Source organism: Cyanistes caeruleus, chromosome 38 (genome assembly GCF_971803275.1).
Source record: "Cyanistes caeruleus chromosome 38, bCyaCae1.hap1.1, whole genome shotgun sequence".
Classification (NCBI taxonomy): domain Eukaryota; kingdom Metazoa; phylum Chordata; class Aves; order Passeriformes; family Paridae; genus Cyanistes; species Cyanistes caeruleus.
In genome coordinates this window covers 1,362,422-1,377,052 of record NC_141739.1, presented here as the reverse complement: position 1 = coordinate 1,377,052, position 14,631 = coordinate 1,362,422, and the positions used below count along the sequence as shown (strand labels likewise).

At 60.0% G+C, this 14,631-nt stretch overlaps 1 protein-coding gene across 2 annotated transcripts; it reads right to left on the bottom strand.

The window, feature by feature from the left end:
- Positions 1 to 36: 36 nt before the first annotated feature.
- DMAC2 (distal membrane arm assembly component 2) lies at positions 37 to 10,523 on the bottom strand. Of its 2 annotated transcripts, none has more exons than XM_086872003.1 (6): positions 10,433 to 10,523; positions 10,051 to 10,205; positions 9,292 to 9,372; positions 8,449 to 8,576; positions 5,532 to 5,694; positions 37 to 3,209 (listed from the first exon to the last, which is right to left on the bottom strand). In XM_086872003.1, the coding sequence occupies exons 1-6, from the start codon at positions 10,448 to 10,450 to the stop codon at positions 2,024 to 2,026; spliced, it is 1,731 nt and encodes a 576-aa protein (XP_086728129.1). In that variant the 5' UTR covers positions 10,451 to 10,523; the 3' UTR covers positions 37 to 2,023. The 2 variants fall into 2 exon arrangements, with proteins under 2 accessions (XP_086728129.1, XP_086728130.1); XM_086872004.1 differs by having other exon boundaries at positions 2,101 to 2,556.
- Between the last annotated feature and the right edge of the window lie 4,108 nt (positions 10,524 to 14,631).

Here is a 14,631-nt window from a genome sequence, read left to right as displayed (position 1 = left end):
GGAATGACCCAAACACCCCAAAAAAATAAAACAGAATCAGTGGGAAAAGAAGGGATTTATTCAGGGGGGATCCCAAAAACTCCGGATCCCGGGAGGGTTCAGGGCGGATCCCGGATCCAGGGAGGATCCAGGGTGGATCCCAGATCCCGGGAGGGTCCCGGGAGGATCAGGGATTGGTTCAGGGGGGATCCCAAAACCCCCAGATCCTGGGAGGAGCAGGGGTTGGTTCAGGGAGGATCCCGGATCCAGGGAGGGTCCCGGGAGGGTCCCGGGAGGAGCAGGGGTTGATCCAGGGAGGATCCCAGGAGGATCAGGGGTTGGTTCAGGGGGGATCCCAAACCCAGGAGGATCCCAGGAGGAGCAGGGATTGATCGTGGGCAGATCCCAGAGGATCCCGGGAGGATCAAGGGTTGGTTCAGGGCGGATCCCAAATCTGGGAGGATCCCGGGAGGGTCCCAAAAACCCCAGATCCCGGGAGGAGCAGGGATCGATCCTGGGAGGTTCCTGGGAGGATCGGGGATTGATCCAGGGTGGATCTCAGGTCATGGGAGGATCCCAGGAGGATCAGGGCGGATCCCAGATATTGGAGGATCCTGGGAGGGTCCCAAATCCCGGGAGGATCCCGGGAGGATCAGGGATTGGTTCAGGGGGGATCCCAAAAACCCCAGATCCCGGGAGGAGCAGGGGTTGATCCAGGGAGGATCCCAGATCCAGGGAGGATCCCAGGAGGATCAGGGGTTGGTTCAGGGAGGATCCCAAAAACCCCAGATCCCGGGAGGAGCAGGGGTTGATCCAGGGAGGATCCCAGGAGGATCAAGGGTTGATTCAGGGTGGATCCCAAATCTGGGAGGATCCCAGGAGGATCCCGGGAGGAGCAGGGGTTGATCGTGGGCAGATCCCAGGAGGATCCCGGGAGGAGCAGGGATTGGTTCAGGGCGGATCCCAAATCCGGGAAGAGCAGGGGTTGGCTCAGGGCGGATCCCAGATCCCGGGAGGAGCAGGGATTGATCCTGGGCAGATCCCAGGAGGAGCTGGGATTGATTCAGAGAGGATTCCGAATCCGGGAGGATCCCAGGAGGATCCCAGGAGGAGCAGGGATTGGTTCAGGGCAGATCCCAAATCTGGGAGGAGAAGGGATTGATCCCGGGAGGATCCCGGATCCCGGGAGGATCCCAAACCCCGCAAATCTCAGGAGAAGCAGAGACTGATCCCGGGAGGATCCCAGGAGGATCGGGGACTGATCCCGGGAGGATCCCAGGAGGATCGGGGACTGATCCAGGGAGGATCCCAGGAGGATCGGGGACTGATCCAGGGAGGATCCCAGGAGGATCGGGGACTGATCCAGGGCAGATCCCAGAGGATCGGGGACTGATCCAGGGAGGATCCCAGGAGGATCGGGGACTGATCCAGGGAGGATCCCAAATCCAGGAGGATCAGGGGTTGGTTCAGGGCGGATCCCAAATCCTGGGAGAATCGGGGATTGATCCTGGGGGGATCCCAAAAACCCCAGATCCCGGGAGGAGCAGGGATCGATCCTGGGAGGATCCTGGGAGGATCAGGGATTGATCCGGGGTGGATCCCAGGTCATGGGAGGATCCCAGGAGGATCAGGGGTTGGTTCAGGGGGGATCCCAAAAACCCCAGATCCCGGGAGGAGCAGGGATCGATCCTGGGAGGATCCCAGATCCAGGGAGGATCCCACAGGATCAGGGGTTGGTTCAGGGCGGATCCCAGATCCTGGGAGGATCCCAGGAGGATCGGGGGTTGGTTCAGGGCGGATCCCAGGTCATGGGAGGATCCCAGGAGGATCAGGGGTTGGTTCAGGGTGGATCCCGGAGGATCCCATTCAGATCCCACAGGATCAGGGGTTGGTTCAGGGCGGTTCCCAGATCCCAGGAGGATCCCAGGAGGATCAGGGGTTGGTTCAGGGCGGATCCCAGATCCAGGAGGATCCCAGGAGGATCAGGGGTTGATCCCAGGCGGATCCCAGATCCCGGGAGGATCCCACAGGATCAGGGGTTGGTTCAGGGTGGATCCCAGATCCTGGGAGGATCCCACAGGATCAGGGGTTGTTTCAGGGCGGATCCCAGGTCATGGGAGGATCCCAGGAGGATCGGGGGTTGGTTCAGGGCGGATCCCAGATCCTGGGAGGATCCCAGGAGGATCAGGGGTTGTTTCAGGGCAGATCCCAGATCCTGGGAGGATCCCAGGAGGATCAGGGGTTGGTTCAGGGCGGTTCCCAGATCCCAGGAGGATCCCAGGAGGATCGGGGGTTGGTTCAGGGCGGTTCCCAGATCCGGGAGGATCCCAGGAGGATTGGGGGTTGATCCCAGGAGGATCAGGGGTTGGTTCAGAGCGGATCCCAGGAGGATCGGGGGTTGATCCCAGGAGGATCGGGGGTTGATCCCAGGCGGATCCCGGTGGATCCCGTGCGGCGGATCCCCGGGGTTATTCCATGCCCAGGATCCGGCAGTGCGGCAGCGCCGCCTCCAGCAGCGCCCGGAGCCGCGCCGGGCTCGGCACCGCCAGCCCCGCCAGGTCCAGAGAGCGCAGCCGCCTGTAGGGAACAACCGGAGAGAGACTGTGAGTGCCAGGGAAACAACCGGAGAGACAGCGGGACAGCCCTGCCAGGTCCAGAGAGCGCAGCCGCCTGTAGGGAACAACCGGAGAGACACCGTGAGTGCCTGTAGGGAACAACCGGAGAGACACCGTGAGTGCCTGTAGGGAACAACCGGAGAGAGACTGTGAGTGCCTGTAGGGAACAACCGGAGAGACACCGTGAGTGCCGGGGAAACAACCGGAGAGACAGCGGGACAGCCCCGCCAGGTCCAGGGAGCGCAGCCGCCTGTAGGGAACAACCGGAGAGAGACTGTGAGTGCCTGTAGGGAACAACCGGAGAGAGACTGTGAGTGCCTGTAGGGAACAACCGGAGAGACACCGGGACAGCCTGTAGGGAACAACCGGAGAGAGACTGTGAGTGCCGGGGAAACAACCGGAGAGACAGCGTGAGTGCCTGTAGGGAACAACCGGAGAGAGACTGTGAGTGCCTGTAGGGAACAACCGGAGAGAGACTGTGAGTGCCGGGGAAACAACCGGAGAGACAGTGTGACTGCCTGTAGGGAACAACTGGAGAGAGACAGCGTGAGTGCCTGTAGGGAACAACCGGAGAGACACCGGGACAGCCCCGCCAGGTCCAGAGAGCGCAGCCGCCTGTAGGGAACAACCGGAGAGACAGCGTGAGTGCCGGGGAAACAACCGGAGAGACAGCGTGAGTGCCTGTAGGGAACAACCGGAGAGAGACAGCGGGACACTGGGGAAACAACGGGTGACACACAGGTAACACTGGGTGACACTGGGTGACACAGGGTGACACACAGGTGACACTGGGGTGACACGCAGGTGACACCGGGTGACACAGGGTGACACAGGGTGACACACAGGTGACACTGGGGTGACACGCAGGTGACACCGGGTGACACAGGGTGACACTGGGTGACACCGGGTGACACTGGGTGACACATGGGTGACACAGGGTGACACTGAGGTGACACACGGGTGACACCGGGTGACACCGGGTGACACTGGGTGACACAGGGTGACACAGGGTGACACAGGGTGACACACAGGTGACACACAGGTGACACTGAGGTGACACAGGTGACACAGGGTGACACTGAGGTGACACAGGGTGACACAGGTGACACCGGGTGACACAGGTGTCTCACCTGAGGTGGTGCAGCGTGGCCAGGCCTCGCTCGCTCACCTGGGGACACCGGGCCAGCGCCAGGTGCTGCAGGGTGACACAGGGTGACACTGGGTGACACAGGGTGACACTGGGGTGACACAGGGTGACACACAGGTGACACAGGGTGACACAGGGTGACACAGGGTGACACACAGGTGACACTGAGGTGACGCTGGGTGACACAGGGTGACACAGGGTGACACAGGTGACACAGGGTGACACTGAGGTGACACTGGGGTGACACTGGGTAACACAGGGTGACACAGGGTGACACTGGGTGACACACAGGTGACACAGGGTGACACACAGGTGACACTGGGGTGACACAGGGTGACACACAGGGTGACACTGGGTGACACTGGGGTGACACAGGGTGACACAGGGTGACACTGGGGTGACACTGAGGTGACACAGGGTGACACCGGGTGACACAGGGTGACACTGGGGTGACACTGGGGTGACACAGGGTGACACAGGGTGACACACGGGTGACACCGGGTGACACTGGGTGACACAGGGTGACACTGGGGTGACACTGGGGTGACACAGGGTGACACAGGTGACACAGGTGACACTGGGGTGACACAGGGTGACACAGGGTGACACAGGGTGACACAGGTGTCTCACCTGAGGTGGTGCAGCGTGGCCAGGCCCCGCTCGCTCACCTGGGGACACCGGGCCAGCGCCAGGTGCTGCAGGGTGACACAGGGTGACACTGAGTGACACTGGGGTGACACAGGGTGACACTGAGGTGACACTGGGTGACACAGGGTGACACTGGGGTGACACTGGGTGACACTGGGTGACACAGAGTGACACTGGCTGACACACAGGTGACACTGGGTGACACTGAGGTGACACAGGTGACACAGGGTGACACAGGGTGACACTGGGTGACACACAGGTGACACAGGGTGACACTGGGTGACACTGGGGTGACACACAGGTGACACTGGGTGACACAGGGTGACACTGGGTGACACTGGGTGACACAGGTGACACAGGGTGACAGGGTGACACTGGGTGACACAGGGTGACACAACGGGTGACACCGGGTGACACAGGTGACACTGAGGTGACACAGGGTGACACAGGGTGACACTGGGTGACACTGGGTGACACTGGGTGACACTGGGGTGACACTGGGGTGACACAGGGTGACACTGGGTGACACTGGGGTGACACTGGGGTGACACAGGGTGACACAGGTGACACAGGTGACACTGGGGTGACACAGGGTGACACACAGGGTGACACAGGGTGACACAGGTGTCTCACCTGAGGTGGTGCAGCGTGGCCAGGCCTCGCTCGCTCACCTGGGGACACCGGGCCAGCGCCAGGTGCTGCAGGGTGACACAGGGTGACACTGGGGTGACACAGGGTGACACACAGGGTGACACAGGGTGACACTGGGTGACACTGAGGTGACACTGGGTGACACTGGGGTGACATTGGGTGACACTGAGGTGACACTGGGTGACACTGGGGTGACACTGAGGTGACACAGGGTGACACAGGTGACACAGGGTGACACAGGGTGACACTGAGGTGACACAGGGTGACACAGGTGACACAGGGTGACACAGGTGTCTCACCTGAGGTGGTGCAGCGTGGCCAGGCCCCGCTCGCTCACCTGGGGACACCGGGCCAGCGCCAGGTGCTGCAGGGTGACACTGGGTGACACTGGGTGACACTGGGTGACACACAGGTGACACCGGGTGACACAGGGTGACACAGGGTGACACTGAGTGACACACGGGTGACACAGGGTGACACAGGTGTCTCACCTGAGGTGGTGCAGCGTGGCCAGGCCCCGCTCGCTCACCTGGGGACACCGGGCCAGCGCCAGGTGCTGCAGGGTGGCCTCGAAGACGTGGAGCCGGGCCAGGAGCCAGTCGGACACGTGGGGACAACCGGAGAGGTCCAGGTGTGACAGCTGGGACAGGGACACTGCGGAACAGGTGTGACACAGGTGTGACAGCTGGGACACAGGTGTGACAGGTGTGACACAGGTGTGACAGGTGTGACAGCTGGGACAGGTGTGACAGGTGTGACACAGGTGTGACAGGTGTGACACAGGTGTGACAGGTGTGACACAGGTGTGACACAGGTGTGACAGCTGGGACAGGGACACTGCGGGACAGCACAGGTGTGACACAGGTGTAGACAGGTGTGACACAGGTGTGACAGGTGTGACACAGGTGTGACACAGGTGTGACAGGTGTGACACAGGTGTGACAGGGACACTGCGGGACAGGACAGGTGTGACAGGTGTGACACAGGTGTGACAGATGTGACACAGGTGTGACAGCTGGGACAGGGACACTGCGGGACAGGACAGGTGTGACAGGTGTGACAGGTGTGACACAGGTGTGACAGGTGTGACACAGGTGTGACACAGGTGTGACAGGTGTGACACAGGTGTGACACAGGTGTGACACAGGTGTGACAGGTGTGACAGGTGTGACACAGGTGTGACACAGGTGTGACACAGGTGTGACAGGTGTGACACAGGTGTGACACAGGTGTGACAGGTGTGACACAGGTGTGACAGGTGTGACACAGGTGTGACACAGGTGTGACAGGTGTGACACAGGTGTGACACAGGTGTGACAGCTGGGACAGGGACACTGCGGGACAGGTGTGACATGTGTGACACAGGTGTGACAGGTGTGACAGGTGTGACATGTGTGACACAGGTGTGACAGGTGTGACAGGTGTGACAGGTGTGACACAAGTGTGACATGTGTGACACAGGTGTGACAGGTGTGACACAGGTGTGACACAGGTGTGACAGGGACACTGCGGGACAGGACAGGTGTGACACAGGTGTGACAGGTGGGACACAGGTGTGACAGGTGTGACACAGGTGTGACAAAAGTGTGACATGTGTGACACAGGTGTGACAGGGACACTGCGGGACAGGTGTGACAAAGTGTTCTGAGGTGTTTCAGGGTGTTTGGGGGTATTTTCAGGAGTTTCAGGGTGTTTGGGGGTATTTTCAGGAGTTTCAGGATGTTTTGGGGTATTTTCAGGAGTTTCAGGGTGTTTTGGGGTATTTTCAGGAGTTTCAGGGTGTTTTGGGGTATTTTCAGGGCATCTTGGGGTATTTCCAGGTGTTCCATGGTGTTTTAGGGTATTTTCAGGGTGTTTTCAGGAGTTTCAGGGTGTTTGGGGGTATTTTCAGGAGTTTCAGGGTGTTTGGGGGTATTTTCAGGTGTTTCAGGGTGGTTTTGGGGTATTTTCAGGAGTTTCAGGATGTTTTGGGGTATTTTCAGGAGTTTCAGGGTGTTTTGGGGTATTTTCAGGGCATCTTGGGGTATTTCCAGGTGTTCCATGGTGTTTTAGGGTATTTTCAGGGTGTTTTCAGGAGTTTCGGGGTGTTTGGGGTATTTTCAGGAGTTTCAGGGTGGTTTTGGGGTCTTTCGGGTATTTTTGGGGTGTTTTGGGGTATTTTCAGGGTGTTTTTGGGGTATTTCCATGTGTTTCAGGATGTTTTGGAGGTATTTTCAGGTGTTTTGGGGTATTTCCAGGTGTTTCAGGGTGTTTCAGGGTATTTTTGGGGTGTTTTGGGGTATTTTCAGATGTTTCAGGGTATTTTCAGGGTGTTTCAAGGTATTTTCGGGGTGTTTGGGGGTATTTTCAGGAGTTTCAGGGTATTTTCAGGGTGTGTCAGGATATTTTTGAGGTGTTTTGGGGTATTTTCAGGTGTTTTTGGGGTGTTTCAGGGTGTTTTGGGGGTATTTTCAGGTGTTTTGGGGTGTTTCAGGGTGTTTTGGGGGTATTTTCAGGTGTTTTGGGGTGTTTCAGGGTGTTTTGGGGTATTTTCAGGTGTTTTGGGGGTATTTTCAGGTATTTCAGAGGTATTTTCAGGTGTTTTTGGGGTATTTTCAGGTGTTTTGGGGTGTTTCAGGTGTTTTTGGGGTGTTTCAGGGTATTTTCAGGTGTTTTGGGGTATTTTCAGGTGTTTTGGGGTATTTTCAGGTGTTTTTGGGGTGTTTCAGGGTGTTTTGGGGGTATTTTCAGGTGTTTTTGGGGTATTTTCAGGGTGTTTTTGGGGTATTTTCAGGTGTTTTTGGGGTGTTACAGGGTGTTTTTGGGGTATTTTCAGGTGTTTTTGGGGTATTTTCAGGTGTTTTTGGGGTATTTTCAGGTGTTTGGGGGTATTTTCAGGGTGTTTCGGGGTATTTTCAGGTGTTTTGGGGGTATTTTCAGGTGTTTTTGGGGTGTTTCAGGGTGTTTTGGGGGTATTTTCAGGGTGTTTTGGGGTGTTTCAGGGTGTTTTGGGGGTATTTTCAGGTGTTTTGGGGTGTTTCAGGGTGTTTTGGGGTATTTTCAGGTGTTTTGGGGGTATTTTCAGGTATTTCAGAGGTATTTTCAGGTGTTTTTGGGGTATTTTCAGGTGTTTTGGGGTGTTTCAGGTGTTTTTGGGGTGTTTCAGGGTATTTTCAGGTGTTTTGGGGTATTTTCAGGTGTTTTGGGGTATTTTCAGGTGTTTTTGGGGTATTTTCAGGTGTTTTGGGGTATTTTCAGGTGTTTTGGGGTATTTTCAGGGTGTTTTTGGGGTGTTTCAGGGTGTTTTTGGGGTATTTTCAGGTGTTTGGGGGTATTTTCAGGGTGTTTCGGGGTATTTTCAGGTGGTTTTTGGGTATTTTCAGGTGTTTTTGGGGTGTTTCAGGGTGTTTCGGGGTGCCAGGCTCTCACCCAGGTTGTCCAGCCCCCCGTAGGTGACGGGGGTCCCGCTCAGGTCGATGCCCACCACGGGCAGGTGCCGCAGCCGGGGCAGCTCCGAGCGGCTCCCGGGGCGGATCCAGCGCTGCTGCCCCAAAAACCTGCGGGGTCAACCTGGGGTCAGGACCCCGAAACCTGTGGGGTCACACCCCAAAATCCTGTGGGGTCACACCCCAAAAACCTGTGGGGTCAACCTGGGGTCAGGACCCCGAAACCTGTGGGGTTACACCCAAAATCCTGTGGGGTCACCTGGGGTCACAACCCCTGAAAAACCTGTGGGGTCACACCCCAAAACCTGTGGGGTCACACCCAAAAACCTGTGGGGTCACCTGGGGTCAGGACCCCAAAAACCTGCGGGGTCAACTGGCGTCAGACCACCCCCACAAATCCTGTGGGGTCACCTGGGGTCACACCCCAATCCTGTGGGGTCACCTGGGGGTCACACCCCAAATCCTGTGCGGTCACCTGGGGTCACACCCCAATCCTGCAGGGTCACCTGGGGGTCACACCCCAATCCTGTGGGGTCACCTGGGGTCACACCCCAAATCCTGTGGGGTCACCTGGGGGTCACAGCCCAATCCTGTGGGGTCACCTGGGGTCACACCCCAAATCGTGTGGGGTCACCTGGGGGTCACACCCCAAAAACCTGTGGGGTCACCTGGGGGTCACACACCCCAAATCCTGTGGGGTCACCTGGGGTCACACCCCAAATCCTGTGGGGTCACCTGGGGTCACACCCCAATCCTGTGGGGTCACCTGGGGGTCACACCCCCCCAGGGTGGGGCAGGGACCCCCCAAAAGGGGTGGGGGTCTCACCTGACGCCCCCCCCGCAGGCCAAGGTGAACTCGGCCGCCGCCGCGTCCGGCCCGAGGGATTCCCTGAGGGAGCGGCGGTACCTGGGGGGGCACACCTGGTGAGACCCCTCCCCTCCCCTCCCAGCCAGGTGAGACCCCTCCCCTCCCAGCCAGGTGAGACCCCTCCCCCAGCCAGGTGAGACCCCTCCCCCAGACAGGTGAGACCCCTCCCCTCCCCTCCCAGCCAGGTGAGACCCCTCCCCTCCCAGCCCGGTGAGACCCCTCCCCCAGCCAGGTGAGACCCCTCCCCCTCCCAGCCAGGTGAGACCCCTCCCCTCCCAGCCAGGTGAGACCCCTCCCCAGCCAGGTGAGACCCCTCCCCTCCCAGCCAGGTGAGACCCCTCCCCTCCCAGCCCAGTGAGACCCCTCCCCCAGACAGGTGAGACCCCTCCCCCAGACAGGTGAGACCCCTCCCCAGCCAGGTGAGACCCCTCCCAGCCAGGTGAGACCCCTCCCCCAGACAGGTGAGACCCCGACCCCTCCCGGCCAGGTGAGACCCCTCCCCCAGCCAGGTGAGACCCCTCCCCCTCCCGGCCAGGTGAGACCCCTCCCGGCCAGGTGAGACCCCTCCCCTCCCAGCCAGGTGAGACCCCCCAGGCCAGATGAGACCCTCCCAGCCAGGTGAGACCCCTCCCCCAGGCCAGGTGAGACCCCTCCCCCAGGCCAGGTGAGACCCCTCCCCACCCCAGACTCCGCCCCCTCCCCATTTTCGAGTCTCACGCGTTCAGGTTCCGCAGCCGCCACCGCTCGGCCCAGCCCGCGGCCCCCTCCAGGTGCTGCCTCCACCTGTCCAGGTGAGCCCGGAGCCCCCCGGAGCCCCCCCGGCTCTGCCCCAGGCGGGGCCGAAGGGCGGGGGCGCCCCGGGACCCCCCGATCTGGGGGAGGGAGGGAAGCGGGGGGTGACTGAGGGGCCCCCGGGGAAGGGGACAGGTGAGGGGGGCACACCTGGAGGGAAGGACGCGCCTGTGGGGAAACGCTCAGGACCCCCCAGAACCGCCCCCTCCCCAAACCCGGGGGTGTTTTTGGGGGTCCCGCGGTCACTGGGGGGGTCTGGGGGCTCTCCCGTCCCTTCCCCCGCCTCAGGTGACCCCGGGCCGCTCACCGCCCTCAGCGCCGCCATCTTGTCCGCACCACGTGACGCGCGGGGGAGTCACGCGGCCGCGCGCACCACGTGACCCGCGCGGGGTTCCCGCCGCGCCATGGCCACGCCCACTCCGTCGTGACCACGCCTACTCCGCTGTGACCACGCCCACTCCGCTTCCCCGGGTGTCGCCCCCTGGCGGCCTGGAGGGGAACTGGGGAGGATTTGGGGGGGCCAAAGACCCCCAGACCCCTCTGAACCCCCCTGACCCCCCCGAAGCCCCCCTGAACCCTCCCAGATCCCCCCCAGACCCCCCTTAAACCCCCAAGCCCTCCTGAACCGCCCCAGACCCCCCCAGATCCCCCCCTGACCCCCCTGAACCCCCCAAACCCCCCCAGATCCCCCCTGAACCCCCCCAAACCCCCCTGAACCCCCCAAACCCCCCCAGATCCCCCCTGAACCCCCCAGACCCCCCTAGATCCCCCCCAAACGCCCCCAGATCCCCCCCGGACCCCTCTGAACCCCCCAAACGCCCCCAGATCCCCCCCGAACCCCCCAGATCCCCCCCAGACCCCCCCCAGACCCCCCCTGAACCCCCCAAACGCCCCCAGATCCCCCCTGAACCCCCCCCCAGATCCCCCCAGATACCCCCTGAACCCCCCCGAACCCCCCCAGACCCCCCCAGATCCCCCCCAAACGCCCCCAGATCCCCCCTGAACCCCCCAGATCCCCCCCGGACCCTCCAGATCCCCCCTGAACCCCCCTAGACCCCCCCAGATCCCCCCCAAACGCCCCCAGATCCCTCCTGAACCCCCCCAGATCCCCCCCAGACCCCCCCTGAACCCCCCTGAACCCCCCGAACGCCCCCAGATCCCCCCAGATCCCCCCCTGAACCCCCCCAGATCCCCCCCTGAACCCCCCAAACCCCCCCAGATCCCCCCTGAAGCCCCCTAGACCCCCCCAGATCCCCCCCAAACGCCCCCAGATCCCCCCTGAACCCCCCCGAACCCCCCCTGAACCCCCCCAGACCCCCCCAGACCCCCCTGAACCCCCCCAGATCCCCCCAGATCCCCCCAGACCCCCCCGTGAACCCCCCCAGATCCCCCCCGAACCCCCCAGATCCCCCCCAGACCCCCCCCGAACCCCCCCTGAACCCCCCTAGACCCCCCCAGATCCCCCCCAAACGCCCCCAGATCACCCCTGAACCCCCCCAGATCCCCCCCGGACCCCCCTGAACCCCCCCAGACCCCCCCAGATCCCCCCTGAACGCCCCCAAACCCCCCCAGATCCCCCCCGGACCCCCCTGAACCCCCCAAACCCCCCCAGATCCCCCCCTGAACCCCCCCAAACCCCCCCCCCCGACCCCCAGAGCTCCCCCAGCTCCCCAAAGCCCCCCAGGCCGCCCCCCCCCGCATTTCCCCTCATTAGCGTTAATTAACTCTAATTTCCCCCCCCAATTATCGCACTTTCGGTTTTTAATTGAAATTCCCGCTTTTCCGGCTTTTTTCCTTCCGGGAAGCGCGGGAGAAGCGCGGCGGGGGGAGGGGATCCCCCCTCCCAAAAAAGGGGGGTCCCCCACAAACCCTGGGGTCCCTCAAAATCCGGGGATCCCCCGGGGTCCCACACAAACCCTGGGGTCCCCCAAAATCCGGGGATCCCCCGGGAACGGTCCCGGGGACCCCCAAAAATCCGGGGATCCCTCGGGGTCCCCCAAAAATCCTGGGGTCCCCCAAAAATCCGGGGATCCCCGGGAATGGTCCTGGGGTCCCCCAAAATCCGGGGATCCCCTGGGGTCCCCCAGAAATCCTGGGGTCCCCCAAAAATCCGGGGATCCCCGGGAATGGTCTTGGGGTCCCCAAAAATCCGGGATCCCCCGGGGTCCCAAATAAATCCGGGGATCCCTCGGGGTCCCCCCAGAAATCCGGGGATCCCCCGGGGTCCCAAATAAATCCGGGGATCCCCTCGGGGTCCCCCAAAAATCCGGGATCCCCCGGGGTCCCCAAAAATCCGGGGATCACTCGGGAACGGTCCTGGGGTCCCCAAAAATCCGGGGATCCCCCGGGGTCCCAAATAAATCCGGGATCCCCTGGGGTCCCCAAAAATCCGGGGATCCCCCGGGGTCCCAAATAAATCCGGGGATCCCTCGGGGTCCCCCCTAAATCCGGGGATCCCTCGGGGTCCCCCCAAAATCCGGGGATCCCCCGGGGTCCCCCAAAAATCCGGGGATCCCCTGGGGTCCCCCAAAATCCGGGGATCCCCCGGGAACGGTCCTGGGGACCCCCAAAAATCCGGGGATCCCCTGGGGTCCCCCAAAAATCCGGGGATCCCCCGGGAATGGTCTTGGGGTCCCCAAAAATCCTGGGATCCCCTGGGGTCCCCCAAAAATCCGGGATCCCTCGGGGACCCCCAAAAATTTGGGGATCTCTCGGGGTCCCCCAATAATCCTGGGATCCCTTGGGGTTCTGGGGTCCCCCAAAAATCCGGGGATCCCCCGAGGATCGGGGAATGCTCCATCCCGCCGGGATTCCCTCTGGTAATCTTAATTATCCGCGCCTGGTAATTAATTATCGGTGCCTCGGGAATTAATTATCGGTGCCTCGGGAATTAATTATCGGTGCTCCGGGATTAATTATCGGTGCCTCGGGATTAATTATCGGTGCCTCGGGGATTAATTATCGGTGCCCCGGGATTAATTATCGGTGCCTCGGGAATTAATTATCGGTGCCTCGGGGATTAATTATCGGTGCCTCGGGATTAATTATCGGTGCCCCGGGGATTAATTATCGGCGCCTCGGGAATTAATTATCGGTGCCCCGGGGATTAATTATCGGCGCTCCGGGATTAATTATTGGCGCTGCGGGATTAATTATCGGTGCTTCGGGAATTAATTATCGGTGCCTCGGGATTAATTATCGGCGCTCCGGGATTAATTATCGGTGCTTCGGGAATTAATTATCGGTGCCTCGGGATTAATTATCGGCGCTCCGGGATTAATTATCGGTGCCTCGGGAATTAATTATCGGTGCCTCGGGAATTAATTATCGGTGCCTCGGGAATTAATTATCGGTGCCTCGGGGATTAATTATCGGTGCCTCGGGATTAATTATCGGCGCTCCGGGGATTGATTATCCGCGCCTGGTAATTAGTTATCGGTGCCTCGGGAATTAATTATCGGTGCCTCGGGAATTAATTATCGGTGCCTCGGGAATTAATTATCGGTGCCTCGGGGATTAATTATCGGTGCCTCGGGGATTAATTATCGGTGCCTCGGGAATTAATTATCGGTGCCTCGGGATTAATTATCGGTGCCTCGGGAATTAATTATCGGTGCCTCGGGATTAATTATCGGTGCCTCGGGGATTAATTATCGGTGCCTCGGGAATTAATTATCGGTGCCCCGGGAATTAATTATCGGTGCCTCGGGAATTAATTATCGGTTCCTCGGGAATTAATTATCGGTGCCTCGGGAATTAATTATCGGTGCCTTGGGAATTAATTATCGGTGCCTCGGGGATTAATTATCGGTGCCTCGAGGATTAATTATCGGCGCTCCGGGATTAATTATCGATGCATCGGTATTAATTATCGGTGCTTCGGGAATTAATTATCGGCGCTCCGGGATTAATTATCAGTGCTTCGGGAATTAATTATCGGTGCTTCGGGAATTAATTATCGGTGCCTCGGGATTAATTATCGGTACTTCGGGAATTAATTATCGGTGCCTTGGGAATTAATTATCGGTGCCTCGGGATTAATTATCGGTGCCTCGGGAATTAATTATCGGTGCCTCGGGAATTAATTATCGGTGCCTCGGGATTAATTATCGGTGCCTCGGGAATTAATTATCCGCGCTCCGGGAATTAATTATCGGTGCCTCGGGATTAATTATCGGTGCCTCGGGAATTAATTATCGGTGCCTCGGGAATTAATTATCGGTGCCCCGGGGATTAATTATCGGTGCCCCGGTAGTTAATTATCCTCGCCCTGGGAATTAATTATCGGCCCCCCGGTAGTTAATTATCCGTGCCTCGGGAATTGCTCGTGGTCCCGGGATTTAATTATTGGTGTCTCGGTAATTAATTATCCGCGCCCCGGTGATTAATTATCCGCGCTCCGGGAATTGTCCGTGGTCCCGGGGATTAATTATCGGCCCCCCGGTAATTAATTATCCGCGCTCCGGAAATTGTCTGTGCCCCGGGGATTAATTATCGGCCCCCCGG

Bases quoted from the DNA above. Each gene is read 5' to 3' on its own strand.
- DMAC2 (XM_086872003.1), bottom strand. The intron at 9,373-10,050 runs GTGAGACTCGAA...GTGCCCCCCCAG, and splicing joins CGGCTGCGGAACCTGAACGC to GTACCGCCGCTCCCTCAGGG. The intron at 8,577-9,291 runs GTGAGACCCCCA...TTGACCCCGCAG, and splicing joins GCCTGCGGGGGGGGCGTCAG to GTTTTTGGGGCAGCAGCGCT.